This window comes from Alligator mississippiensis, chromosome 6, assembly GCF_030867095.1.
Source record: "Alligator mississippiensis isolate rAllMis1 chromosome 6, rAllMis1, whole genome shotgun sequence".
Taxonomy (NCBI): domain Eukaryota; kingdom Metazoa; phylum Chordata; order Crocodylia; family Alligatoridae; genus Alligator; species Alligator mississippiensis.
The window spans coordinates 29,945,773-29,968,825 of record NC_081829.1 but is presented as its reverse complement, the minus strand read 5'-3'; the positions used below and the strand labels follow the sequence as shown (position 1 = coordinate 29,968,825).

Here is a 23,053-nt window from a genome sequence, read left to right as displayed (position 1 = left end):
GGGTGTCAGTTCTCAGTTGTCCCATCTGGTTTAGCAGGGGTTCAACATTGACCTTGCTTTTCCTCCAGCTCCCCACATATCTAAGAAAGGACTTTTTATTGTCCTTGATATTTGTAGTTAGCTGGAGTTCTGTCGCAGCCTTGCCTGGAGGTGGATCCAGCCCTCCATCCTTTGTAGGTCTGTCTTTTTAGATGCAGGAGGTCTGCTAGTTCCCTGGAGAGCCAAGGGGGCTGTCGTGCCCTTTTGCTGCCTTTCCTTTGAGACGGGATAGACTTTGCTTGCGCTTCCAGGATCGCTCCCTTGAGCAGCAACCACTCGTCCTGAACTCCCCTCCCCTTTGGGTTGTAGCCCTTTAGGGCCTCCCTGATGAGCCTTCTGAGCATGTCAAAGTCAGCTTTCCGGGAGTCAAGGACTTCTGTATTACTGACTGACTTGCCAGGTTTACGGCGGATGGTGAAGGTGATCAGCTCGTGGTCACTGTCACCCAGGTCCCTTCGATCATTAGGTCGCTGATTAGTTTGCCCTGCACCAGGACATCACTCTATACCCCAAACTTCTAAATATTGGCCTCAGGGATCCATCCTTTTATTTCCTGCTTGGTCTTTTTGGCCCTGTGACCAGAGAAATCTATTGAGTAGACATATCGACAAAGCTATTTGGGGTCTGGCTCATTTCTTTCTTCACATGTTACCTCAACCCATGTGGCTTCTCCCTCTTTGGAGTGTTCCCTATCGCTAGTACCATTGTTAGGTTTTGAAGGACTTAAAGAATTATCTTCATATTCTGGGACCGCAGGGGAAGTTGGGAGATTTGTTGCAGTTTCTTGTAAGGGACCTGCAGCTCTCTCCAGAGGAGTTGTTTAGCCCCCCTGTATACATCTTAGTTATTGACATCTGACATCAGTGCAAAGTATCATTACTCATAAAAATGCCATTCTGGACTCATGCAAGGCAATGTGACATATTCTGGCTTCAGCACTACTGGTAGATAAGTACATGTATAGAAAATATAGAATTTCAGCTAAGAGGGTGGACTTTTTGTATTCTCCTCCTGCTCCTTCTTCACTGGTGGCAGCAGTGGTGAAAAAAAGTCAGATATTCAAGGTCCAGGTTCAAATGCAAAGAGCTGAGATATCTCAGTCTCCTCAGAAGGGAAGCATATCCCTTGGGCAGTCTGCAATAAGGATCCTGAACTATCACATTTTAATGGCCATGTATGAATTTAAGGCATCTAAGTACCTCGCAAACCTTGGGGCCCTTTCATTCTAGGAAGGCATTTTGCCTCTAAACTTAAACAGTAAGGCTGTTACAAAAACAGCTTGTTCAGGTTGCCTTACCCTCTGAAAACAGTTTTTTTGTTCCAAGGCTAATGTCTTCATAATGAGGAGATCATCCTGACTGCCTAGTTCTGGTGTCTGCAGAGAAGCTCAGAATTCTGTTGAAGACTTATCTTTGAGAATGTTGAACTCATTAGTGCAAAACCTGATGATACCCCACACTCTCTAAAGGACTTGAAGACAACCCTGTATTCTCTTGGGGCTCCAAGCACAAACTTCAGTAATATCAGTGGGTGCATCTACATGTGCAATTAATGTGAAGCAATAAACTCCAGAGCAGTTTGAGCCAAAGTAAACTACTCCCAGGCAGAGTGTCTACACATGCTCCTGGGGTAGCAGCAATTTGAGTTGGGGTGGACAGGCCTGGGCTGGCAGGGGACACAGGGTCAGCCCCAGGCTCCAGGTGGTGGTGCCTGGCAGTGGAAAGATTGGCTGGGGCATGAGGGCGCTGAAAGTGTGGAGCTGTGTGGCTAAGTGACAGGCAGAAGTGTGGCTCCTGGCTGTTTCAGGTGCAATTTATACCAGCAGTCAGCATCTACATGTGTATTTAATCACAGTAAATTACCCCACTGTAAGATATTACTCTCCTCAACAGTACTCTCTTATGCCAGTGTAAATTAGTTTACTTTGGCCTAATACCATCATGTGTGTAGATAGTGACATTTTATTCTGCAGCTAATTAGTCTACTGTGCGGTAAAGCACATGTGTAGACATAGCCAATATCTAGCAAATCAGAGTCAAATTAGTTCCTTTGGTCTTCATTGGAACCTCCTTTTTCCAGTCATTCCCATTGAGAAGAACCTTCTAGAAAGAGAGAGATTTCAAAAAATCAAGTGCCTTTCTTCTTAGACCCAGGTTCTCACTGCAATCTATGTTCCAGACAGGCCATTTGGGTGAGCTGTAGAGATATGTGTTACTTCCCTCTGTTGCTGCTAGACCGGGTTTACTTTAGATTGTAAGGTATTCCATTTTACAAGACACATCCACACCACTGAGTTCACTTTACTTTCCATACCCAATTCCTCTTCCCTATACCTTTTCAGCAAACTGTTTCACCAAACATTTTGGACTTATCATCAGTGCTCCCACAAGAGCATTTCTATTCCTTAAGGACTTATCTTCAAGCTGAAAGATCCCCAGTGACAACACTGAGGACTTAACTCTCCATGCTGAGCCACATCATATCATTTATGATGCTGTATGCAGGACTTCACCATAGAAACCTGCAGACCAGGCTGGAGCTTTTTTTTAGATTTTCCCCTGTAGACTTTTGTTAGGAGAAATGATGATAGTACTGGCTGTCAAATGATGATGGTACTGGCTCCTACCCTGGGGGTCTTTAAGAAGCGGCTCGATGCCTACCTGGCTGGGGTCATTTGAGCCCAGTTTTCCTCCTGCCTAGCCAGGGGGTTGGACTTGAAGACCTACAAGGTCCCTTCTGACTCTACTTCTATGATTCTATGACAGGCCTAGCTCTGTCCTGATCTCTCTCAGTTGATAGAAGGATCTAGACAATGTACAGGAGCTATCTTTTCCTCAGTAGCTATGATGAGGGGTGCCTCTAAACCAGATTAGTGGGCATACATGGTGCAAGAACCACTATCACTAGAAGAGTCAAACCTTCATATAAACATTCTGGAAGTGAAACAGGGAGCATGCAGAGCTTTTCATCATTGCATTCAGGGCTGCTGTGTTCAAGTAACAATGGACCTCCATGTTCCACATCAACAAAAAAAGTCTTTAAAATTCACACTGGCACATCACCTACTCCATCAGTGGTACACATTCAAGGCCTGCAGATTGTCCCATGAGGGGGAGATCCAGAATTCCATCCTGACTTATTGTCTGTGCAATGGGGTTATCTGAAACTAGTCCTCTTTGCTATTGAAGTCAACAGAAAATGCCAGCCTTTCTTTAATTTTTTTCAAAAGAGGCTGTAGTCCTGCTGTTTTTTGGATGTATTCCTGATTCTGCAGTCTAGAAACCTATCTTGTGCTTTTTCTTCTGATGTCTTCAGTTTCATGAGTATTGCACAAGGTACAGCAGGATTCAGCTCAGCTAATTCTGATAGTTCCTGCCTGGCCAAAACAGGTCTACTACCTCCCGCTCCTGTGTGCTACAATTCCCTGGATTGCTCTTGGGGAATCTGGATTGCTCCAGATCCTATGAACCAGGACGAAGAAGAGGGCTTCACTGAAATATGTAGTCCCAGCCTATATGAATGTACCCACCTTTTCAGGGACATACTCTATCACAGGAATGGGCAAAATGGCGGATCCAGCCAGGCTGGACTCCATTTCCCAACACCTTCTGCCGGCTTCACTGCAGCCAGTTTCCATGGAGACCCCAGCAGTGGTGGGGCCATGACAGCACAGGGGCCAAGGTTTCCATGGAGGCTGGCCCCAGCAATGCTGGCAGGAAAGGGACTGCCTCGGGGCTGGGATCTTGCAGTGGTGACACTGTGGTCTGGAGTTGGGGCAGAGCCATGATCTGATGCCTTCATGCCCTGCCCAGGCAGCAGATTGCGGTTCTGCCCCAGCTCCAAACCTTGCTGTTACCCCTGCAAGATCCAAGCCCTTGAGCAGCTCCTTGCTGTGCACCCTGCCACTGCTGCTGGGGCTGTTCTCTATGGAAACCCTGGCCCTACACTGTCATGGCTCTGCTGCTGCTAGGGTCTCCAGGGAAACCAGCTGCAATGCAGGCAGGGGCTTTTGGGAAATGGAGTCTGCTGTGCATCTGATCCAGCCCGTGGTCCAGACTTTGCCCGCCCTTGCTCTATCGTATGTATTTGTGTGGTAAAATGGTCTATCTAGATTTTGCAACTGGTGCTTTTCAAAGGTATCTCGAACCAAGCCTCCTAATTTCAATGTTCTGGACTTGCTGTTGGATATCAAATCCAGTCTTGTCTGTAAGCTCAGTCAAGATCTATCTTCTCATTTCATCGTCTGCCAGTTGATACTATGTTCTCTCTTATCTTGTTGCTTGAGTTATTTAAATGCCTATGTAAGGCATTTCCTTGTCTGGAGCCTGAAGTTTAGAGCTGTGGTTCTTAACATTTTAAAGCTCAAAGTATACATCCATAACTTTTTAAAATTTTGTAGCACCCAAGCTGATACCCACTGGCCTAATATAGCCAACATTCAACCAGAATGCAATGCGTTTAAGACTATCCTGCATCCATTTGTTGTCCCAGATAGGAAGGGAGCAGTTAATTATTGGCAGGGCTGATATCAGGAAGCTTCCTTAAAGCCAAACAGTAACCCAGCATCTCAGAGGCATAGCCAGTTATTTCTGTGCCTTAGGCAGGAGGAATGGGTGAAGGGGTGGGAAAGGGGTTGTGCTGAGAACAGAAGCATATGGGCGAGGGGAGCTGGGCAGAGTCTTACCTATAGTAGCATGGGCACATCCAGAGGCTGCAGACTTCCACCCTCTACTGTGTTAACCTCTAGTGGCTCTCACAACTGCCACTAATCTGCATATAGATTGAGGCTGGAAAAGCCTTAATTTGGCTGTGAAAGGGTTAACAACATAGTGGCTGCCATACAGCAGGGGAGATAGGAGAAAGACTGGAGGGAAATCCTGTCCCTGGTCTGAATTGCAGGCTGGGCAGTGCACATGGCTACTCTTGCCACACCCCTTCCTGATCTGACCCTGCACACCCTCCCAGAAGAAGGATGCAGGGCAGTCCCACATGCTCGGCAAGGCTGTTTTTGGGAGGAGAGTGGGAGAAGCAGTGAGACTGCTTCTAGATAATTATCAAAGGATGAAAAGAATTGCCTTACCAGTAATAACTGGAGTTCTGAGACATAATGTTCACATACACACATGCCTTCTGCTTTTCTTCCCCCTCTCCTTGGAGTCCAGGGCTCTGTGGGACTTTGACTGAAAGGAAACTGAGGAGTAGAAGTGGTGTCCACCCATTAAATCCTCCCTGTGAGAATTGGAGTGGGTAGGTCAGAGTTTATTCTTTGAGTACTGCCAAGAGGAAAAGGTCTCTGGTCAAAAGCTCAGAAACTGTGCCTATCCACAATAAGAATGTGAGTTTATGTAGAGAGTTTATTCCAAAGACTTCAACAGCCCAGGGCAGCAGGTTGGACTAGAAGATCTACAAGGTCCCTTCTGACCCTACATCTATGAATCTATGAACTTATTGATAAATAATGGTCTTATTTCCCTTATGGTTTTGTCCTCCTTAGCATGGAGGGTGGACCCCTGCTCTTCTATCCCCTTTGGGTTGTTTGCCTGCCTGAACATCTGTTGCTGCTTATTACGCTATGTGTCACCCTCGTGGACTGAGCTGTACATGTTGATGGTCTCCCATCAACATGTTGATGAAACCTCCCATCAGGATGTTGAATAGCAATAGGCAACGAGGCATGACATCTTTTCCTGCAAAGTAGGCAAGTGGGCTGCCTACAAGAACAATGCTTTAGCTCTCTGATGGATGTGCAAGCAAAAGTGAAATCCTCCTGGAGTGGCCCTGTTGTTTTAAGGAAGGTCTCTGTCCCTTTTACCTCCCCTGCCTGATGCTGTTCTTATCCTGTGGCCAGAAACTTTCCAGTAGAGATTCTTGACCATACCTTGAAGTCTGTGGGTGGAAGGGGAAGCAGGATTGGGCACTGATGAACCTACTGCCATGGTGCGGAGATCTGCTGTGTAGATCTGAATGTTGTCCCAGGGATTGTTTGATAGCAATTGAACTGCTTTTCTGCAACAGAAAAAAGATAGTCTTGTACAAGAACAGCAGTTCTCAACTGGGGTGCCACAGAACCTTGGAAAGCCACCAAAACCTACCCAGGATGTCTCTACACCAGCACCACTGCCACCACTTCCATAGGGTGAACAGCTCCTCATACCTCTGTTTTCAGGAGACATGTTTTAGCCAAACAGAGAAGCGGCTGCAAGAGAAAGACATTCCTGCCTGTTTTACATTATGCAGGTAGATGTGCTTATTCTGCTGCTGCTCTTCCTGGTTCAGGTCCAATGTGCCTTCTGAAACAGAGGGATGTGGGGCAGTTCTACCTCTTGGTAGCAGCATCTGTCTCCAGGCTGCTACAGCTGTGAGGTGATACTGCCCCATGAGCCTCTGATTCCAGGATATACTCTACAGACCAAGAAGGGCTGCAAAGAAGAATGCACACTCTTGCAACAGCCACTTCCTGTTCTGGGTCTGCAGGAGGCATTCGGCACAGACCCAGTCCTGGCTGTGTTGGTGGTGGTGGTGGCAGTGACCATGCCATGGCAACATTCCCATTGGCCAGCCCCCTCCTCCTCCAGGACCTTGTGTGTCCTTTTGCCCACCCCTGCCAGCTCTCACCCCCTCAGTGCATGCTGTATGTGCAACCTAGCACCTTGTCTCTGCTGGCCAGGCAGCCTGGACTATGTCCCTTACAGCCCAAGGTATATATTAATAGCACATTAATTCATACTATAAGGATGATGTTTATATTACAATATTAATGATATATTTATATTAGATTTTTAATGGGGTACTATTACATTCTGCAAAGTTTCAGAGAAAGGTGCTTTGAGTCTAAAAAGCCTGAGAATTACTGGTGTAGATATATCATCTAGACATCTCACAACACAGATAATGGCAGTGTCTTGGAGTGCAGTGAGAGGCAATACATTTTGCATCTCCTACTGGGGGCACTGCAGGCAGGTTTAGACTAGGGACAGCTAACTACTTATAATTTGTTTGCCTAGTAGGTAGGTAAACAGAATTAGTGGACTGGAATCTGGAGCTGTTATGATCTCTCCTTGGCATAGTGTTATATGCTGTTGTATGTAGTAGAAGAGTTGAGTTGTCTTGGGTGCCATGGCAGTCTTCAGTAGTGTATTGGCTGACTGGTTATGTTTTTATCTGTTATGTTTTTCTCTGGTTTGGGTCTGTGAAGGCTTGAGTGAGGTTCTTCCTTTTGGCAACTTTAGAAAAACATGGTGTCTGCTCTACCTGTACTGGAAAGCTTTGAGATTTTTGGAGGCTATGTATTTGGTGTTAAGAGTGAGAGAGTTGAGTGATGTTTCTTCTTTGAATGATTGTCGACCTACACCGTGGCTTGCTTGGAGTCTTTTTTTTTGCCTTAGCACTGAGTACTTCAGCCATATCCCACATGCAACTCCTGTGCCAAGGGCTAAAGGACAGCACACAGTTCCTGCTTCTCAGTGTCTCTGGACTGTCTGGGTGAATTGGCACCAGTTCTTATCAGTGTGCCTTGTGGCCAAGATCCCCTGCAAAGCCTTGGGGCTAAATCCTGTTTGACCTTCACATAACTAAGTAGCACTTATGTAAGCCATGTAACAGCAATTCTTGTACTTGTGAAGTTTGGATTCTATTTCTACACATGGTGCAAGAGAATCACCCTGCATATGTACCTGTCAGAAGTAAAATGGAATGGAAGAAAACCCCCGACTTTTAGCCAAATAGCTATGGCAATTTTCAGGAGCAAGTCTAGAGATTCAGGCTCTAGACCAACATTACCAAATGTGGATTTGACCCTTCATATCCTACTGTTCAAATAAGTGGCCAAACAACTGACCCCTCTTGAAGCTGGCCAACTCTTTAAATAGTTTAACTGAAATGAACTGGGGCAATTCTTTGCCCTACCCAGGGCAAGACCCTAGGATTTTTGCTCTTTTCTAGGATGCCTCAGTCCGGGGAGGGAAGGGCAGAAAGAGGGGTGGTCTCCCTTCCTGCCTGCTTCTGTGCTCCCTGTAGTCCATGCTGCTCCAACACATGTGGAGTCAGCCTGTGCTAGACCCAGTAGCTGCCTGGCAGCTTCTTGCCCATCCTCTCACCATCCCATTTCCCTGCTCAGCTTCAGCCCCCAACAAGGGCTGGACCTAGGTAGCATAGACTATAGGGAATGTGAGATCATGCCGAAAGGGGGCAGTCCTCCCCACCTGTCCTAGTGCTATCACTGCCACTGACAGCATGGAGAGAGCTGAATGTGCAACAATATTAGATTAGAGACAGTCTAGCTGGATAGCTTGTGTGTATGAATTTTTGCTACAAAACAGCTGCCAAGGCAGATGTAAATTTAGTCCACTCCAACAGAACTCAGGTCACAGGCAAGCCTCTGTACTCTGTCTATAAGGCTAGAGACAGACATTCAAAAAGCCTGAACCTGAATTGATTCCATCTTTGCCCATTAGTCTAACCTGGCTAGGCTAAACTGGTTTGTAGCCACACAGACATTCTCTCTGGACTGAGCAAATTCAGACACATGCCTGCAGTGGCTCAGGCTAAAAGCTGGGGGGCAGTAGAGCAGTCCTCCCTTCCCTTCCCTTCTACAGTGCTAAGCTAGGGGGGGGAGATGGCCAGGCCCAGGCAGGACGCTCTGATTAGGGAGTTCTGCCTACACCATTCCAAGCTTTTCCCTGCTGGCTGCTCAAGGGGCAGGTGTGTTGCCAGCTCCCACCCCAGGCTAACACTGAGGTAAAGGGTGTGTGCAGTGCATGCATCTGTTGATGATACAGAACTTTTCAATCTCCCTCCCTGCCTCTTTATACTGGGCAGTTTGTCTGCAGCAAACTGACAGGCAAGCAAGCCAGTAGGGGGCTGATAACAATTTTTATCACCCCATCAGCAAAACAATAACTTCTGTCCATTAGTTCAAGCTGTTCTTAGCAGCTTTTTCCAAGGAAGGAATTACCAGCTAACCTGTTGATTAGCTCCAAAAAGCCCTAAGTGGACACTGTTCTGTCTGCCTGTCTCAGTGAAATTGGAGACATAGACACCTCTCAACATTAGCTAGCATACCATGTGCCTAGGGTCCATGGGGCTAGGGTTCGTGCTGTGGGAGAGGGGGGTGGGGAGGGGGGAATCCCTGCTTGGGCAGTGAGGGGGGTGGGGCAGGGGGAGGCCAGGCAGACCCTGATATACCTACAGTCTCTACTGCAGCTCTGGCCAGGGAACAGGGCTAACTCTGCTGTCTGGAGCAGAGAGCCTACCCCAGAGAGCATGCCAGGATTATGGTTTAGCTTAAACCAGCAAGGGGTCTGGGACAGACATTGCATAAACCAGGTTGACCCAAATCAATTAAGTCTGATACTACATTCAACCAGGTTTATCTTAAAGCAGTTTCAGCCATTTTGAAACTGGTTTATGTGCACTGAACTTACATTCTGTTACAGATTTAAATCAGTTTCTGACCACTTAAACCAGTTTATGTGTAATGTCTGTCCCTAGCCTAAGTGACTAGGGACAGACATTACACATGCCTAGCTGGAGATTTAAGTCAAATCTTTGCCATGGCAAGAGAAACTACATTTTGTATGGTTTCTTCAGTCATGGCTTGTCTTGAGGGACTTTGAGACCTACCTCAAGGTGTCCATGGGTAGTGGGATGGAGTCATCCACAATGTGAATATATTTGTGGCCAGTTGCTCAAAGGAAAACCCAAGTTACTTGAAGTTCTTGGAAATGTCTTGTTCATATACACATTTGCACTTCTTGGCCATCATGCAGTTTACAGTGCTGCAAATGAAAGACAACTGAGGAGCAGGAACTGCAAAGCATGCTTTATGCCCTTGACATGGAAATGGCACAAGGGGTTAGGCTAGCATGCACTCTCAAGCTACTACTAGAGTAAAATGTCTTCAGTTAAGGCCTAAACTAATCTGGGTGTATCTGTGGACAATATATCCTGATGAACTCCCATTAATGTTAAGTAAGTTTTGTATTTTCCTCTCTCTGTTTCTATCTCATCCTTTCTCTTTAAACCAGATATTCTGGTGGACTTGATTTGTGGCAAGTCGCTACATTTTGTAGTAACTGAATTTCATCTCTGTCAGCCAGCAAGAAAAATCAAGCCAGTTGTACCTAACAAAGACTGTTGGTACCTCTAAAACTTTGTTTCTGCTGAGCTGAAGTAAGAGGTGGCTAGGTGAGGGCCTAGTTCTTGTTTTAAGTGCATTAGACTAGATGGTAGTTTGTTAGTTCGAGGTTGTGAATTCCATGAAGCCTCTTGTTTCTTTGAGATTTCAGTTACTATGAGTGCTCTTAACTAATAGAAGGTTGGCCTATACTATGTGTAAGCTGCTATACAGAAACTAACAACAGAATTTTATCTCCCTTTATGAACCTAAATGCCAATTTTCTAGTTGTGTGAGTGGCCTTTTTTTGGCATGTACACACAGGTTGTGATTCTGTTACATCCACACTGTTGACATATAAATGTATATGTGTAGACTGAGAATATACATTCTGGACAAGTCATAGAAATACAGAAAGCAAGAAACACATGCTTAAGAGTGCAGGGGAGGAGAGTGGTGGGCCAGGGAGAGGAAGGAAGTGCCTAACCCCCAAAACAAGGAAGCAGGTGATTCAGATCTTACACTCTCCTTTTCCAGTATAGGTTTGAACTTGCATGTCTTTGAATGTCAATGGTCAAACCACCAAACCACATTTTAAGTAGTAACAAGGCCTTCCTCTAGTACTCTTTCTGAAGTTGGCCTCCTAGAGGAAGATAGCAGCACCAGAAAAAGCAAGCTAGGAAATTAGAGCATGCATAGACCAGTGAGGGAGCTGCTGCCTTTTGGGGGCACAAGCCCTGGGTTAAAACCTGGACCACTGCTCTTACTAAGACAGTAACTATTCTAATTTGTTCTTCTCCATCTGTTTTGTCCAGTCACTAGTAAATGCAGGGGGAGTGCTCATCTTCAGAAGGAGTGCTGGAGAAGGGGCTGAATCATAGATTCATAGATATTAGGGTCGGAAGGGACCTCAATAGATCATCGAGTCCGACCCCCTGCATAGGCAGGAAAGAGTGCTGGGTCTAGATGACCCCAGCTAGATGGTTATCTAACCTCCTCTTGAAGACCCCCAGGGTAGGGGAGAGCACCACCTCCCTTGGGAGCCCGTTCTAGACCTTGGCCACTCGAACTGTGAAGAAGTTCTTCCTAATGTCCAATCTAAATCTGCTCTCTGCTAGCTTGTGGCCATTATTTCTTGTAACCCCCGGGGGCGCCTTGGTGAAAAAATACTCACCAATTCCCTTCTGTGCCCCCGTGATGAACTTATAGGCAGCCACAAGGTCGCCTCTCAACCTTCTCTTGTGGAGGCTGAAAAGGTCCAGGTTCTCTAGTCTCTCCTCGTAGGGCTTGGTCTGCAGGCCCTTAACCATACGAGTGGCCCTTCTCTGGACCCTCTCCAGGTTATCCGCATCCCTCTTGAATTGCGGCGCCCAGAATTGCACGCAGTACTCCAACCGCTGTCTGACCAGCGCCCGATAGAGAGGAAGTATCACCTCCTTGGACCTATTCGTCATGCATCTGCTGATGCACGATAAAGTGCCATTGGCTTTTCTGATGGCTTCGTCACACTACCGACTCATGTTCATTTTGGAGTCCACTAGGACTCCAAGATCCCTTTCCACTTCTGTGCCACCCAGCAGGTCATTCCCTAGGCTGTAGGTGTGCTGGACATCTTTCCTCCTTAGGTGCAGCACTTTGCATTTCTTCTTGCTGAACTGCATCCTGTTGTTTTCTGCCCACTTGCCTAACCTATCCAGGTCTGCCTGCAGCTGTTCCCTGCCCTCCGGCGTGTCCACTTCTCCCCATAGCTTTGTGTCATCTGCAAACTTGGACAGAATACATTTCACTCCCTCGTCCAAGTCGCTGATGAAGACATTAAAGAGTATCAGTCCAAGGATCGAGCCCTGCGGGACCCCACTGCCCACACCCTTCCAGGTCGATACTGACCCATCCACTACGACTCTCTGGGTGCGGCCCTCCAGCCAATTCGCCACCCACCGGACTGTGTAGTCATCCAAGTCACAGCCTCTTAACTTGTTCACCAGTATGGTGTGGGATACCGTATCGAAGGCCTTCCTGAAGTCTAAGTATACAACATCCACCCCTCCTCCTGTGTCCAGGCGTTTCGTAACCTGGTCATAAATAGAGACTAGTTTGGTCAGGCACGATCTGCCTGCCATGGACCTGTGCTGGTTTCCCCTCAGCATAATTTGTCCTGCCAGGCTCTTGCAAATGTGAGCCTTGATAATTTTTTCAAAGACTTTGCCAAGGATGGAGGTGAGACTGACTGGCCTATAGTTGCCCGGGTCCTCCTTCCTCCCCTTCTTGAAAATGGGGACCACATTGGCCCTTTTCCAGTCCTCCGGGACTTGGCCCGTGCGCCACGAGTGTTCAAATATTCCCGCCAGTGGCTCTGCAATGATGTCGGCCAGTGCCTTCAGCACCCTCGGATGGAGCTCATCCGGGCCTGCTGACTTAAAGGCATCCAGTTCCTCCAAGTGACTCTGCACCACCTCAGGATCTACGTATGGAAGTCTGGCGCCTTGCTGCTGCCTCTCTACAACCCCAGTGAGAGACTTGTTTTGCCCCTCACTTAGAAACACTGAGGCAAAGAACTCGTTGAGGAGTTCAGCCTTGTCCCCCCTGTCCGTCACCAATTGTTTCTGCCTATTTAGCACAGGTCCTATTCCTCCCTGGGCCTTCTTTTTACTCCCTATATATCTAAAAAACAATTTCTTGTTGTCCTTTACTTGGGATGCCATCCTCAGCTCCATGGTAGCTTTGGCCCGCCTAACTGCCTCCCTACAAGCAGAGCAGAGGAGGTATATTTGTCTTTGGTGATCTTACCAAACTTACCATGTGGTGACTGGAGCATGTAGCTGGGAAGTAAGAGAGCTGTGATTCAATCTGCTTTCTGCCAGGGGACTACAATGCAGGTTTCCCAAATCCTAGAGTTATATGGAGTAATCCTGGCTCCCCAGAAAAGGCAGGGAGGGGAGTGCTGAGCCCAGGAGATGACCAGCACTCAAAGACCCTGGCTTCTGCTGTTGTGATGTGGAACCCCTGCACACTGGCACCCACTGATGGCATGCAGACTCCCCAGGAGTCATCATTTTGACATCTCCTTTAAACTGATGCACAGGACTTACTCACCCCCATAATTATACTACTGTTGCTCTATTAATGGGGCTAAAACATGAGGCAGTTGTCCTCTTTCTTCTGCCTCTCACCCCTTGTGCCTGGACTTATGCTCAGGCACAATGCATGATCAGGGTGCGTGTCAAGAGCAGGCATAATAAAAACATGACCTGTGTATAAGTGCCCAAAATGCTGTTTAGGCAGGTAAAAAGCTGCCATTTAGGCACACCAAGAGAAATAAATAGACCTCCACCCAACCTGTCCTTGGGACTGATCAGACCCTATGGTGTGAACTAAAAAGGAACAGTGGAGGCTCAGGTTATATACTAACTTGTGCGGTGGTGTAGGTGTCGCTTAAAGTGAGGTAGGTGTTTGCAGGAGGACAGATTCTGCTTATAAATGACCAAGTGAGAGAAACAACTGGGTGGGGAGTTTTTGTGTGAAAAGTAATATAAAGCAAAACTGGGTCAATAGCGACTTCTTTTTGTGTGTGCAAAGGGAAAGGGATTGGCGAGGGGGGGGGAGGGGGGTGTTCTGCTGTAGTTGTAACTGTAAGCAGAGTTACTAACTGTAAGCTGAGCTGGGCCAAGGCCTGCTTCTCCCAGGATACATGGCTGGTGATAGGATGCCAGAAAGACTGTGAAGGGAAAAGTAAGTAAAAGTGAAAGTAAGTTATATTGTGAGGATCAGGCTTTGGAGAATTGTTCTTTGCTGGTTATATCTTTGTTTGGGGCAGGTGGGCACTGGTGGAGGACAGCAAGAGCATTCCTTCAGCAGCCAGGCAACTGCTGTAGCCTCATTGCCAAAGGCTTCCAGTCCCGGTTTGTTTGCAAGGTGGCCCCTGGAAGGCGGAGGTACACCTTTACTGAGGCAGCTGTATTTGTGTAAATGTTTCCTCAGTCATTTTGTACATCCAATGCGGAGAACCTCCAGCTGTTTCTTTAGGTTTGTAAGCGTAAGCAGTGTGCTGGTGTCTCCCACTGGAAGGATACACCTGGGGCCAAGCAGTCAAAGGGACAGAATTTACGTAATGTAACTACTTGCCAGTACCTACACTGAGGTCTTTGAGAGATGAAGTCTGTTTGTACAACCTTCATTTCATTCCTGGCCTTCTGGCTTTACTTTCTTAGAATCTGGTATAGGTAGGCAGCCTACAGTTGCATTTGGGAGGAGTGTGTGGTATTAGTGACTCCTTTTGAGTGTTGACAGAAGGAAGGTAATGCTAAGGACTGCTTGGACTGAGGTGCATGCACCCACAGAGTGAAGATGTGTATATGGATTTCCCGTCTCAGAGAGAGTCAATATTTTTCAGCTTCTCTTTCCTTTGTTGTGCAGCTGCAGCACTGGCATCTTATCAGTACTAGTCAGATTCTTGATCTAGCATTTTGTTTCAATGGGTATGGGCAGATTAATCTGTTTGTGAGTCATACTGCTGCCAAGGGCTGCAGTGAATAGCTGTGCTGCAGGTGAACCTGGTGTAATGGTTTTGTTTGTCTGCCAGCCAACCATTAGTCAACCTTGAGTAAATCAGAGGAGCTAAAATGTAGCGATTGTTCCCTCATCTAAAGGTAGAGTGTGGAAAGGCAAGATAGATTCACTGGCTCTTCCTTGCAAATGGTGTGTTTATATTTCTGTTCATGGTCAGTGATGGTGCAGTTAACGGTAGCTTAAGCCTTACTGGTATTGGGGGGAACTTGTGTGTGTAAATCTTTGTAGTCTTAACAATAATGCTGTAATCCAAAATGCCAAAGCCTGTAGGAATTGAGATACTTGTATGGGGATGGGGGTGGGGAACTTTCCACAAAAACCTGGTATGATGCAAGAGGGGCTACACCTGGTGTGCATGCCCTGTGTCAGCTGATGATTGTTTCCAAGTGTGTTAATTTTGTCCTGCCTGCTGTATGTTTGCAGACCAAGCTTCCCAATTCTCTCTGTGCTTCAAGCTAAGGCAAATATTAACAAATTGTTTTAAGCTCTTTGCATAGGTAGTTAATTTCTCCCTTTAGTACCTTTGTAGCCAACTAACTAACTGCAGGGATGTGTCTGTGAAAGTGCTCTACTGGAAAGAAGCTAGTGCAAAAGTATGTTCACCCTTTCCTGTCTTTCTTACCTCGCTTACTTCTTTTTCTAAAGTGCCACCAGGATGAATAGAATGAGCCAAGGTATGACTCTTGCTGGCTTTGCATGACCTAGCAACTGCTGTGGGTTTCCCCCTTTAGCTTTGTCTGTGTGGGAGTTTGTGATTTAAATGGGGAAAGGGGAAAAGTTTTCACTCTACAGGCAGCTTGTCTGTTCTTTCCTTTTCTTTGTGGATTGGCTTTTTTCCTTCTGAAGCAGAAGTCAGTCTGGCTGCTGCTGTTGCTGATGTGCCCCCTACTTTATTTTTGTTGTACCTTCTCATCATGTGCTTGCTTTGCAGATGCATGTACCCTGACAGGTGTGTTGGCTGGCTTGTGACAATGGCTTTCCCTCCATGCCTCTCCTTACTCCCTGTTAGTCACAAACATTCCCCACTTGCCCCATATTTTTTTCCGCGAGTTAGGGGAGAAAATTACAGGTAGCCTTTTTGGTCAGGATGACTAATGAGGAGTACAGCTCTTATCTCTCCTGTGGCCAAATGATATTCATTGGTGCCCAGGAAAAGTGCAGTGATCTGGAGATCATACTCCCCTATTTTCTGAGTGTTGCTCTTGTGTGTTTCTCTGTGTAAGTGGGCCTTCTTTTCTCAGCAGGCTCAGCAAAAGGGACACCTCAGACCTTAGCATAAATATATAGCTTGCAACACAGTTGTCATTAGGAGAAATGCAATTCCACCATCCACATGACAGGATCCCTTTTTTTACTAATAGACCCTTATGTATCAACAAACATTCAACATGTACAGGATAGGATAAAAATGAGTCTATCCATCACCCCACAAACTCATAAAAGACCAGGGTAGACTTTGAACACACCACATAACATCACCCACATGGACTGTGTCTAAACAAGAGATAGCAGGTTCACAGTTTAAAAACCCCTCACGCAGATACTAGCAGCACTGTTTTACCTTCCAAAAGGAAATTACTTCAAGTGAAATACATTGCTACATTCACACATACAAAACAAAGTAGCCACAACGTCTTGGGAAAAAATACACAAATGTTCTACCCTTTTTCTTCATCTAAGAAACTGCTAGTCAGCTACTAAACCAAATCAGCTACCAGCAAAGGATCCTGAGGGTAACAGAGGGAATTACTGAATGTCACAACAAATTCTCAACCACTTCAAATGCACATTCATGCCAAATCCCAACTAGTGACACCAGCTCCAACCACTGCCATCTCAACAATATTGGAAGCACCATCCCTTCCTACCCAACTGATCATTAATTGAGTTTCTAACATACAGCCTAGCTCTCCAACTAACTGTTACCCAAGGATGGATACATCGCCTCATAACCAGATAGTTATAATAATGAAGAGAAAGCACATGCAGTGAAAGCCAGGCTCATTGGCCTGACAGCCCGAAAGACCCTGATTGGAAATAATGTTAAAGTATTCTCCTACCATTGGTCATACAAAGAGCCATGTCTCCCCTGTTCATGTACAACACCTAGTAAAGGGTATGGAATTCATATGAAACACAGACCTTTGGAAAAATAAGCCCTGAGGCTTATATCTCAAGGTCTGACAACAAACCGCTCTATACACATTCTCTGCAAGTTCTGAATGGGAGGGAGGGCTCAGTAGAAGATTGAAACCTTCATGAATCAAACCCAACTATGGACCTTGTTACCCAGTAATTTTGGGTAGCTTCTGGAGCTCTTAACCTCTGGATTGTCTTCACATTAACACCTTAAAGTGGTTCTAATCACTCCTTACGTGGCTCAAAGTTACACCACTCCAGGGTAGGATTAACTCTGATCCGCACTATCCAGCTTCTGGTCCATTAAGGTGTGGCCACTCCCCACAGATGTGCCGCCCAGTATCCCAGTTCTCCAGTATGCCAAAATCTCTCATACCCCCACCCACATAGCAGGGATAGAAGCCTGTCCTGGCTCACCAGCCCTCTAGTGGCAACTCACAGCTACAGCTCCTAGTTCTGCCCCAGCTCACCAGGCCTCTAGTGGCAAGTCACAGCTGTGCAGGTAGGGGACAGGCAGAGAACGTTCCTAGACTAAGGGTGTGACTTCTCCAAACTCCAAGCTAGCACTAACACTGATCAACATTTGTGCAGCTCACGGTGTTAGGTGCAATGAGACCCTGTATCTCACATCTCCTAGTAACGTTATCCTTGTTCCATTTCAAGGAATTGCTCAGCAGCCACCGTTCCACCCATGGAGGACAGCTTTCACTTAAAAGGCCACCTGAGCTCCATAGCCCAGGCCTTTACTATCCACTATCCTCATAATTCCTGTTACACTGGATAGCTAACACTGCACATAAATAAATGAATAAATAAATAAAAACAAATAAAAACCACACCTAATGCTACATGTGGCCAGAATGAAAGCCTTAATGATAAGGGGCACCCTAAAGCCATGTCAACCAAATTCCTGTAGTACAAGACCGCAATAAGCTACAGTAATATCTGTCAGCATCTAAAGCAAAAAATACCTCACCCATTCAACCATCACACCCCAGCCTGAATTATGAAAAAGAACTTACCTATTCTATGCCATGCTAACTAACTACTGCTGGGGCAAGTAGGGATTTTAAAAATAGTATTAATTAATTACTTGGAGGCAGAAACCATAGCCCACATGATGGACAAACACTACAACTAAAATATATCTGGCCATAATGCTCCCAGCTGCTTTAAGAAGAAGTAGTGGCAGCAGTGGCCAGGTCCTAGCATTAGCTCACCTCAGATCCTAACTGGATCATTCTATGCCCATCACTGCAAAACTATCGCTGACTGCTAATGGGATGGCCCTCCTGGTCCCTACCAACATTAAAGTTCCGTCTGGTCCACAGGCAAACTAGAGGTATAAGACCCCCCCCCCCCCAACCCCTTACCCCCAGACAAACAGCATTGGCTCTAAATCTGGAGATTTACTGAGGAAGAGCCCACATTCCACCAGCCCCTCAAGCTACCAAAAAGCACCATACAGAACCTCCCTCAAAAAATCACACTGCTGACATGTTCAGATCATCGACTACAGATACCTGGGCAGTTGCATAACTAAGGCAGGGGAAGCCACCAGGGCATTGGTCCTGGGTGCTGATTTAGAGAGGATGCCAGAACGCGGCACTTGTGTGGCAGTGGTGGTAGCAGCAGTAGTGGCAGAAAAGTAAGGTGTCTGTGCTGTAACCGGGTTGTTTTGACATCTCACATTAAGCTAGTGGTCAGGAAAGAGTACAATATTAGCATCATTAGAGTGGGACACCTGCCCCAGCACCAATTTAGAGGGGTGGCAGAAGTATGCCTCAGCGGTTTGCATCCTTGCTCTCTGGTGCTCAGTGCTCTCCACCCACTCTCCAGTGCTCAACAGCATCGGTGCCTAAGGCACTAAAATTCCTAGTTGCCCCTAGAAAGACATCTTCCCCTGTCATTTAGCTGCTGAGAAGACAGCTCCTTGTATCCATCTCTCCAGATTCACAGGAATGTAAAACTAAAAAAATTATGAGCAACAGCAAAATAAAGGGTTCTAAGCCTATCAGAGCAACTAGAAGCATTAGGAACTCCTTAGCAAATGCACATTAAAAAGGTGCCTACCTGCCTTCTCACCCTCCCTGGTGATCACAGTTGAAGTACATCAGTTCCCAAAAAGCAGACTTTTTTCCATTATCTCAAGACTGGGAGAACTGCCTGTTCCATTGTCCTATCACTACCAATCCACCTGTCAAATGTGCTGCTTGGAACTTGGAAGCTATCCCATATGTGCCCTCCAAAAGGAGGCCAGCCATCAGTAGGATTCAAACAGATCATTCTCACCTCCCCTAAACAAAGCAAAATGGGAAGCCATTTCAGGAACTAGGAGAAAACATTCAACTACAAAAAATTACCACCACTGTACACCAATCCAAACATTAGGAGAGCTGCACCAGAGAGACCAGAGGACTAAAGAGCTAGTCTGAATTTCAAGATAATAGCCAAACCAGTCAGCTTGTTCAAACCTTACTGAAATGGCAAAATAGACAGATAAATCAATATAACGTTATCACTACCTCAGACTGATGCACCGACCCCTTTGACCCCCAGTGAAACCAGGCTTGATGGGGTCAATGCACCCTCTCACCTATATTCAATGAGTTCCAGAAAAAGCTTTAGACTTCAAGAACCTTATCATCCAGATACTCATGTTACTGAAATTGAATGTTTCTCCCCACACCACACTGCAGGCTAATAAATGTGCATGCATGCGTGCACACGCACACACACACACACACACACACACACACAATCACTACCAGATGTGGTTTTTGGTCAACTATAATTTTGGGACTTTATGCTGCATTTTCTGCATCCCCAGCAGAGCAGAATCTCACTAAAGACTCCAGGGCAGTATTTGATTAGACAGAACTGTAGTCGTGTAACACATTCAGCTATGTATATATGATCCAGGCTGTTACAGAAGGCAAACTACGGTAGTTTGGGTGGCGCAGAGGCCTAAAACTGGCATAAGCACCACTTATGCATCTTAGCAGTGAAACAGAATTTTGTGCTGAAAGAACAGATTTTAAAAAGTGCGTTTAGGAAAGAGAGTGCTTGGTGTCAGGTAAGCAAAAAGCTTCTCTGGCCGAGCAGGCCTAAACCAAGGCAAAATTCCTAGACTCAGACCCCAAAACAAAGCCAACTAACAACCCTCCCCCCCGCCCCCAACCAACAAACAAACATGAGAAAGTTTACAAAGATCAGAGATCAGATAGAAAGAAGGCAGAAAAATATAGGGAACAAAGAAATATGCTGGTGGCTCCTACAAAGGATATGTAGAAAACCTTTCAAGGTAATCAAGCCATTATGTGATCAGGGTAGATCCTACATAAACATTTTCCATGTAAAAAAGCCATAACGACTACTGGGATTCAAGACAAGGGATGACCTTCACTGTGAAATTACAAGCCAAATAAAAGAAAATTAAAAAGCTAAACTTTCCAAACACCATGCAAGCAAAGTACAAGAGAAAAAAAATGGAACTGATAGGTCCTGACTTCTTATAGATCACAGCTGCAGATACATTTTGTGCCAAATAGACTATCACACAACAGAACATCTTGGTACACTGAATTTTACGACAGACACACACACACACACACACAATAACTCTCTTTTTCCCAAATGCATGTTACCACCCATCTGTAATTCTTTGCATTGCCCTATCCTCCTTTCCATGCCTTCACTGATTAAAGTCAATTTCCATTTAAAAATGTCTGCACATCACATAATAAATGTCTGCACATCACATAAAAAAAAATGTACACCAACCTTAGCTCTCCCTACAATGAATTCCTACACACAACTATTGAAAAACAAGGCTTTCTGGTAATCATCACATGAGGCTTTGACTATCCACCCCATCACACCATCATCTCCTAAATATTCACCTACTCATAGCTCTCATATCATTGGTCCCTACAAATGCTCAAGGGTACCCAGGTCTTCTTCAAATGGGCCTGAAATTAATAGGAAGCTTGCATATTTCCAAATTATTTGCCTAAACTTTTGCAAAACCTGTTCCAACCTCAGATACCACTTCCTCAATAAATTCCATTCAGATGTTCCAGGAAATTTAGAAGAACTATAGAGCTTCAAAATTAAAGCTTTAAAAAACCCCAAGAAAAAAAGATTAATGATTGTAGAAGGAAGCCATAGGAGTCTGACAGGCTGTAGATTATTTCTGAACAGATTTTAACTTTATTATACTGTCAAAAAATGATCTAAAGCACTTAATCAGTTAGCTTTAACATGTAGAATGAACCCTATTATCCAATTAAAGGTAACTTATGTAGAAAAAGTTGAGAGGGGCAAGGTGGTATACAGTTCACATTCAGACAACTTTACAGTGAGGAAGTTTACCCTAATAAGTTCACCCTAATAAGGACCCACAATACAAGAGCTGCCCCTCAATGCAACAGGAAAAACAAACAAACAAACAATATTAAAATTGAGGCCTTGCTTTCAGAAGAAGCAATGCCCATCCCACTAAGCTACCTTCCCCCTATTATGCAAGCCTATACACCCCTCCTGGCTGTCCCGTGGGCCAGTTTCGACAAGAAAGGTGCAGGGAGTTCTTAGCAAGGTGTAGCCTAGTTGTTCTCAACCATCTTTGCCTCAAGGCACCTCTCCATAAGATTTCTGATTTCTGCAAACCCCCAATTTAGAATCACTGTGCTAGGGTCTAAATTCAGAAAAGATCTGAGGGGGCCTTGAGGCTAAAATTGTTGAGAACTACTGAACTAGCTGATGCTACTAAGGATGGTGGGAGCAGAACCTAATCTTGCCATGCTCTGTTCTTTCCACTGTTTGCCCCCAGTCTGTACCTGAGGGGACAAAGGCAGCTCCCACCTCTGGGACTGCTTCTGCAAGGTTGTACCCACTGGTGACTAGAGCCAGCTGTCCGCTGTGGCCCCTTCAACCAGCCCAAGTAGTGTAAAAGAGTGGAGGGGATGATCCAGGATGCAAAAATATGGCTCCAACCCATCTGCTGCTTATCTGCCAACAGCAACGCATGCTGCTGGGACTGTGGGGGCAGCTAGCACAAGGATTGCTGGGGCAGGGAGGGGATGGGGCAGGAGAAGGCAGCAAGGGCAGAAATGCCTGGCGAAGTAGGGAAGCTGCAGGTGCTTCCAGGATACCTGGAAGGAGTGCTGGGAGCTGCATGGAGAAGAGGAAAGCAGTTACCTTCTGGCACAGGGATTAAGTACCACAGCACCCTTAGAGAGCTCTTGTGGCACCTGGGTTGAGAATCGCTGGCCTAGCCCAGGCCCTGGTGCTCAGGGCACTTTGTTGGGAAGTGATATGGAGAGCCAACACCTTTCTGTATGAGGGGACATAGAATCCTGGTCTTCCACTCCCTAAGAAAGTGACCTAACCCTAGGCTATTGAGATGAAAGGTAGGAGGGCCCTCTTCCTCCTGCTTCTCTTCCTACATGCTTCCCTGGGGGAGCAGAATCTGAAATCTGTGTGAATAGCTCAGTGTCACTTAGCTGCTTAAATACTAATCTGTCTATACGTGAATTTGGATTTGGAGTGCCTGCACTAAAAACCTGATAGCCATATCCACAAAACACATTAGTCCTTGCCAAAGCTCAGTCCTGAAACAGCCCAGCAAGTTGGATATCTACACAGAAGGAAGACTTCTTAACATTAACAGCTATTGCCATAATGACTATATTAGTAGAAGACCCTTAGCCCCTCAACAATGCTTTGTGAACCAGCAGAAAGTATTTTTCTGCCAGCAAAGGTAGACCACATCGAGACACCAGCAAAGCCAGCAGAAGCCCTCTTCTAGACTAACGCACAGCATAGCTACCTCAGGCCACCCAGCTTTGGCAGCAACATTTTACAGCATTCATTAAACCTTTGTTACTTTTGAGGCATGCAAACATACGGCTACTGTGCTAATTTCCTCCAAGTGCTTCCCCTGAGGAAATCATTCTTGCCCTCTTTTAACTACCCTCCTACAGTTCCCATGCTTGATTTTAAAACACCGCACCGTGTATGAGGCCCCAGCTAATGCCCTATTAACAGTGTGCATAAATGTAGTTTGGCCAATGCGTGCTTCATAAGGAAAACCATACATGTATCACTTGAAAAGTATCTCAAAATTAGGAAAGTGTCTCAGCTCCCTCCACAGTTAGAAAACTAATTTCTTTGAACTTCCACATAGGAATAGCT

The 23,053-nt window shown here is 45.9% G+C and overlaps 1 protein-coding gene across 4 annotated transcripts in view; it reads left to right on the top strand.

Annotated features, from left to right (window-relative positions):
- Positions 1–23,053, top strand: part of KCNMA1 (potassium calcium-activated channel subfamily M alpha 1) — a 1,011,367-nt gene that overhangs the window by 977,761 nt on the left and 10,553 nt on the right. For all 4 annotated transcript variants that reach the window (XM_059729759.1, XM_059729758.1, XM_059729760.1 and 1 more), the window contains one exon: positions 15,365–15,393. In XM_059729759.1, coding sequence (XP_059585742.1) covers positions 15,365–15,393 — 29 coding nt within the window. The remainder of the gene's footprint in view (positions 1–15,364; positions 15,394–23,053) is intronic.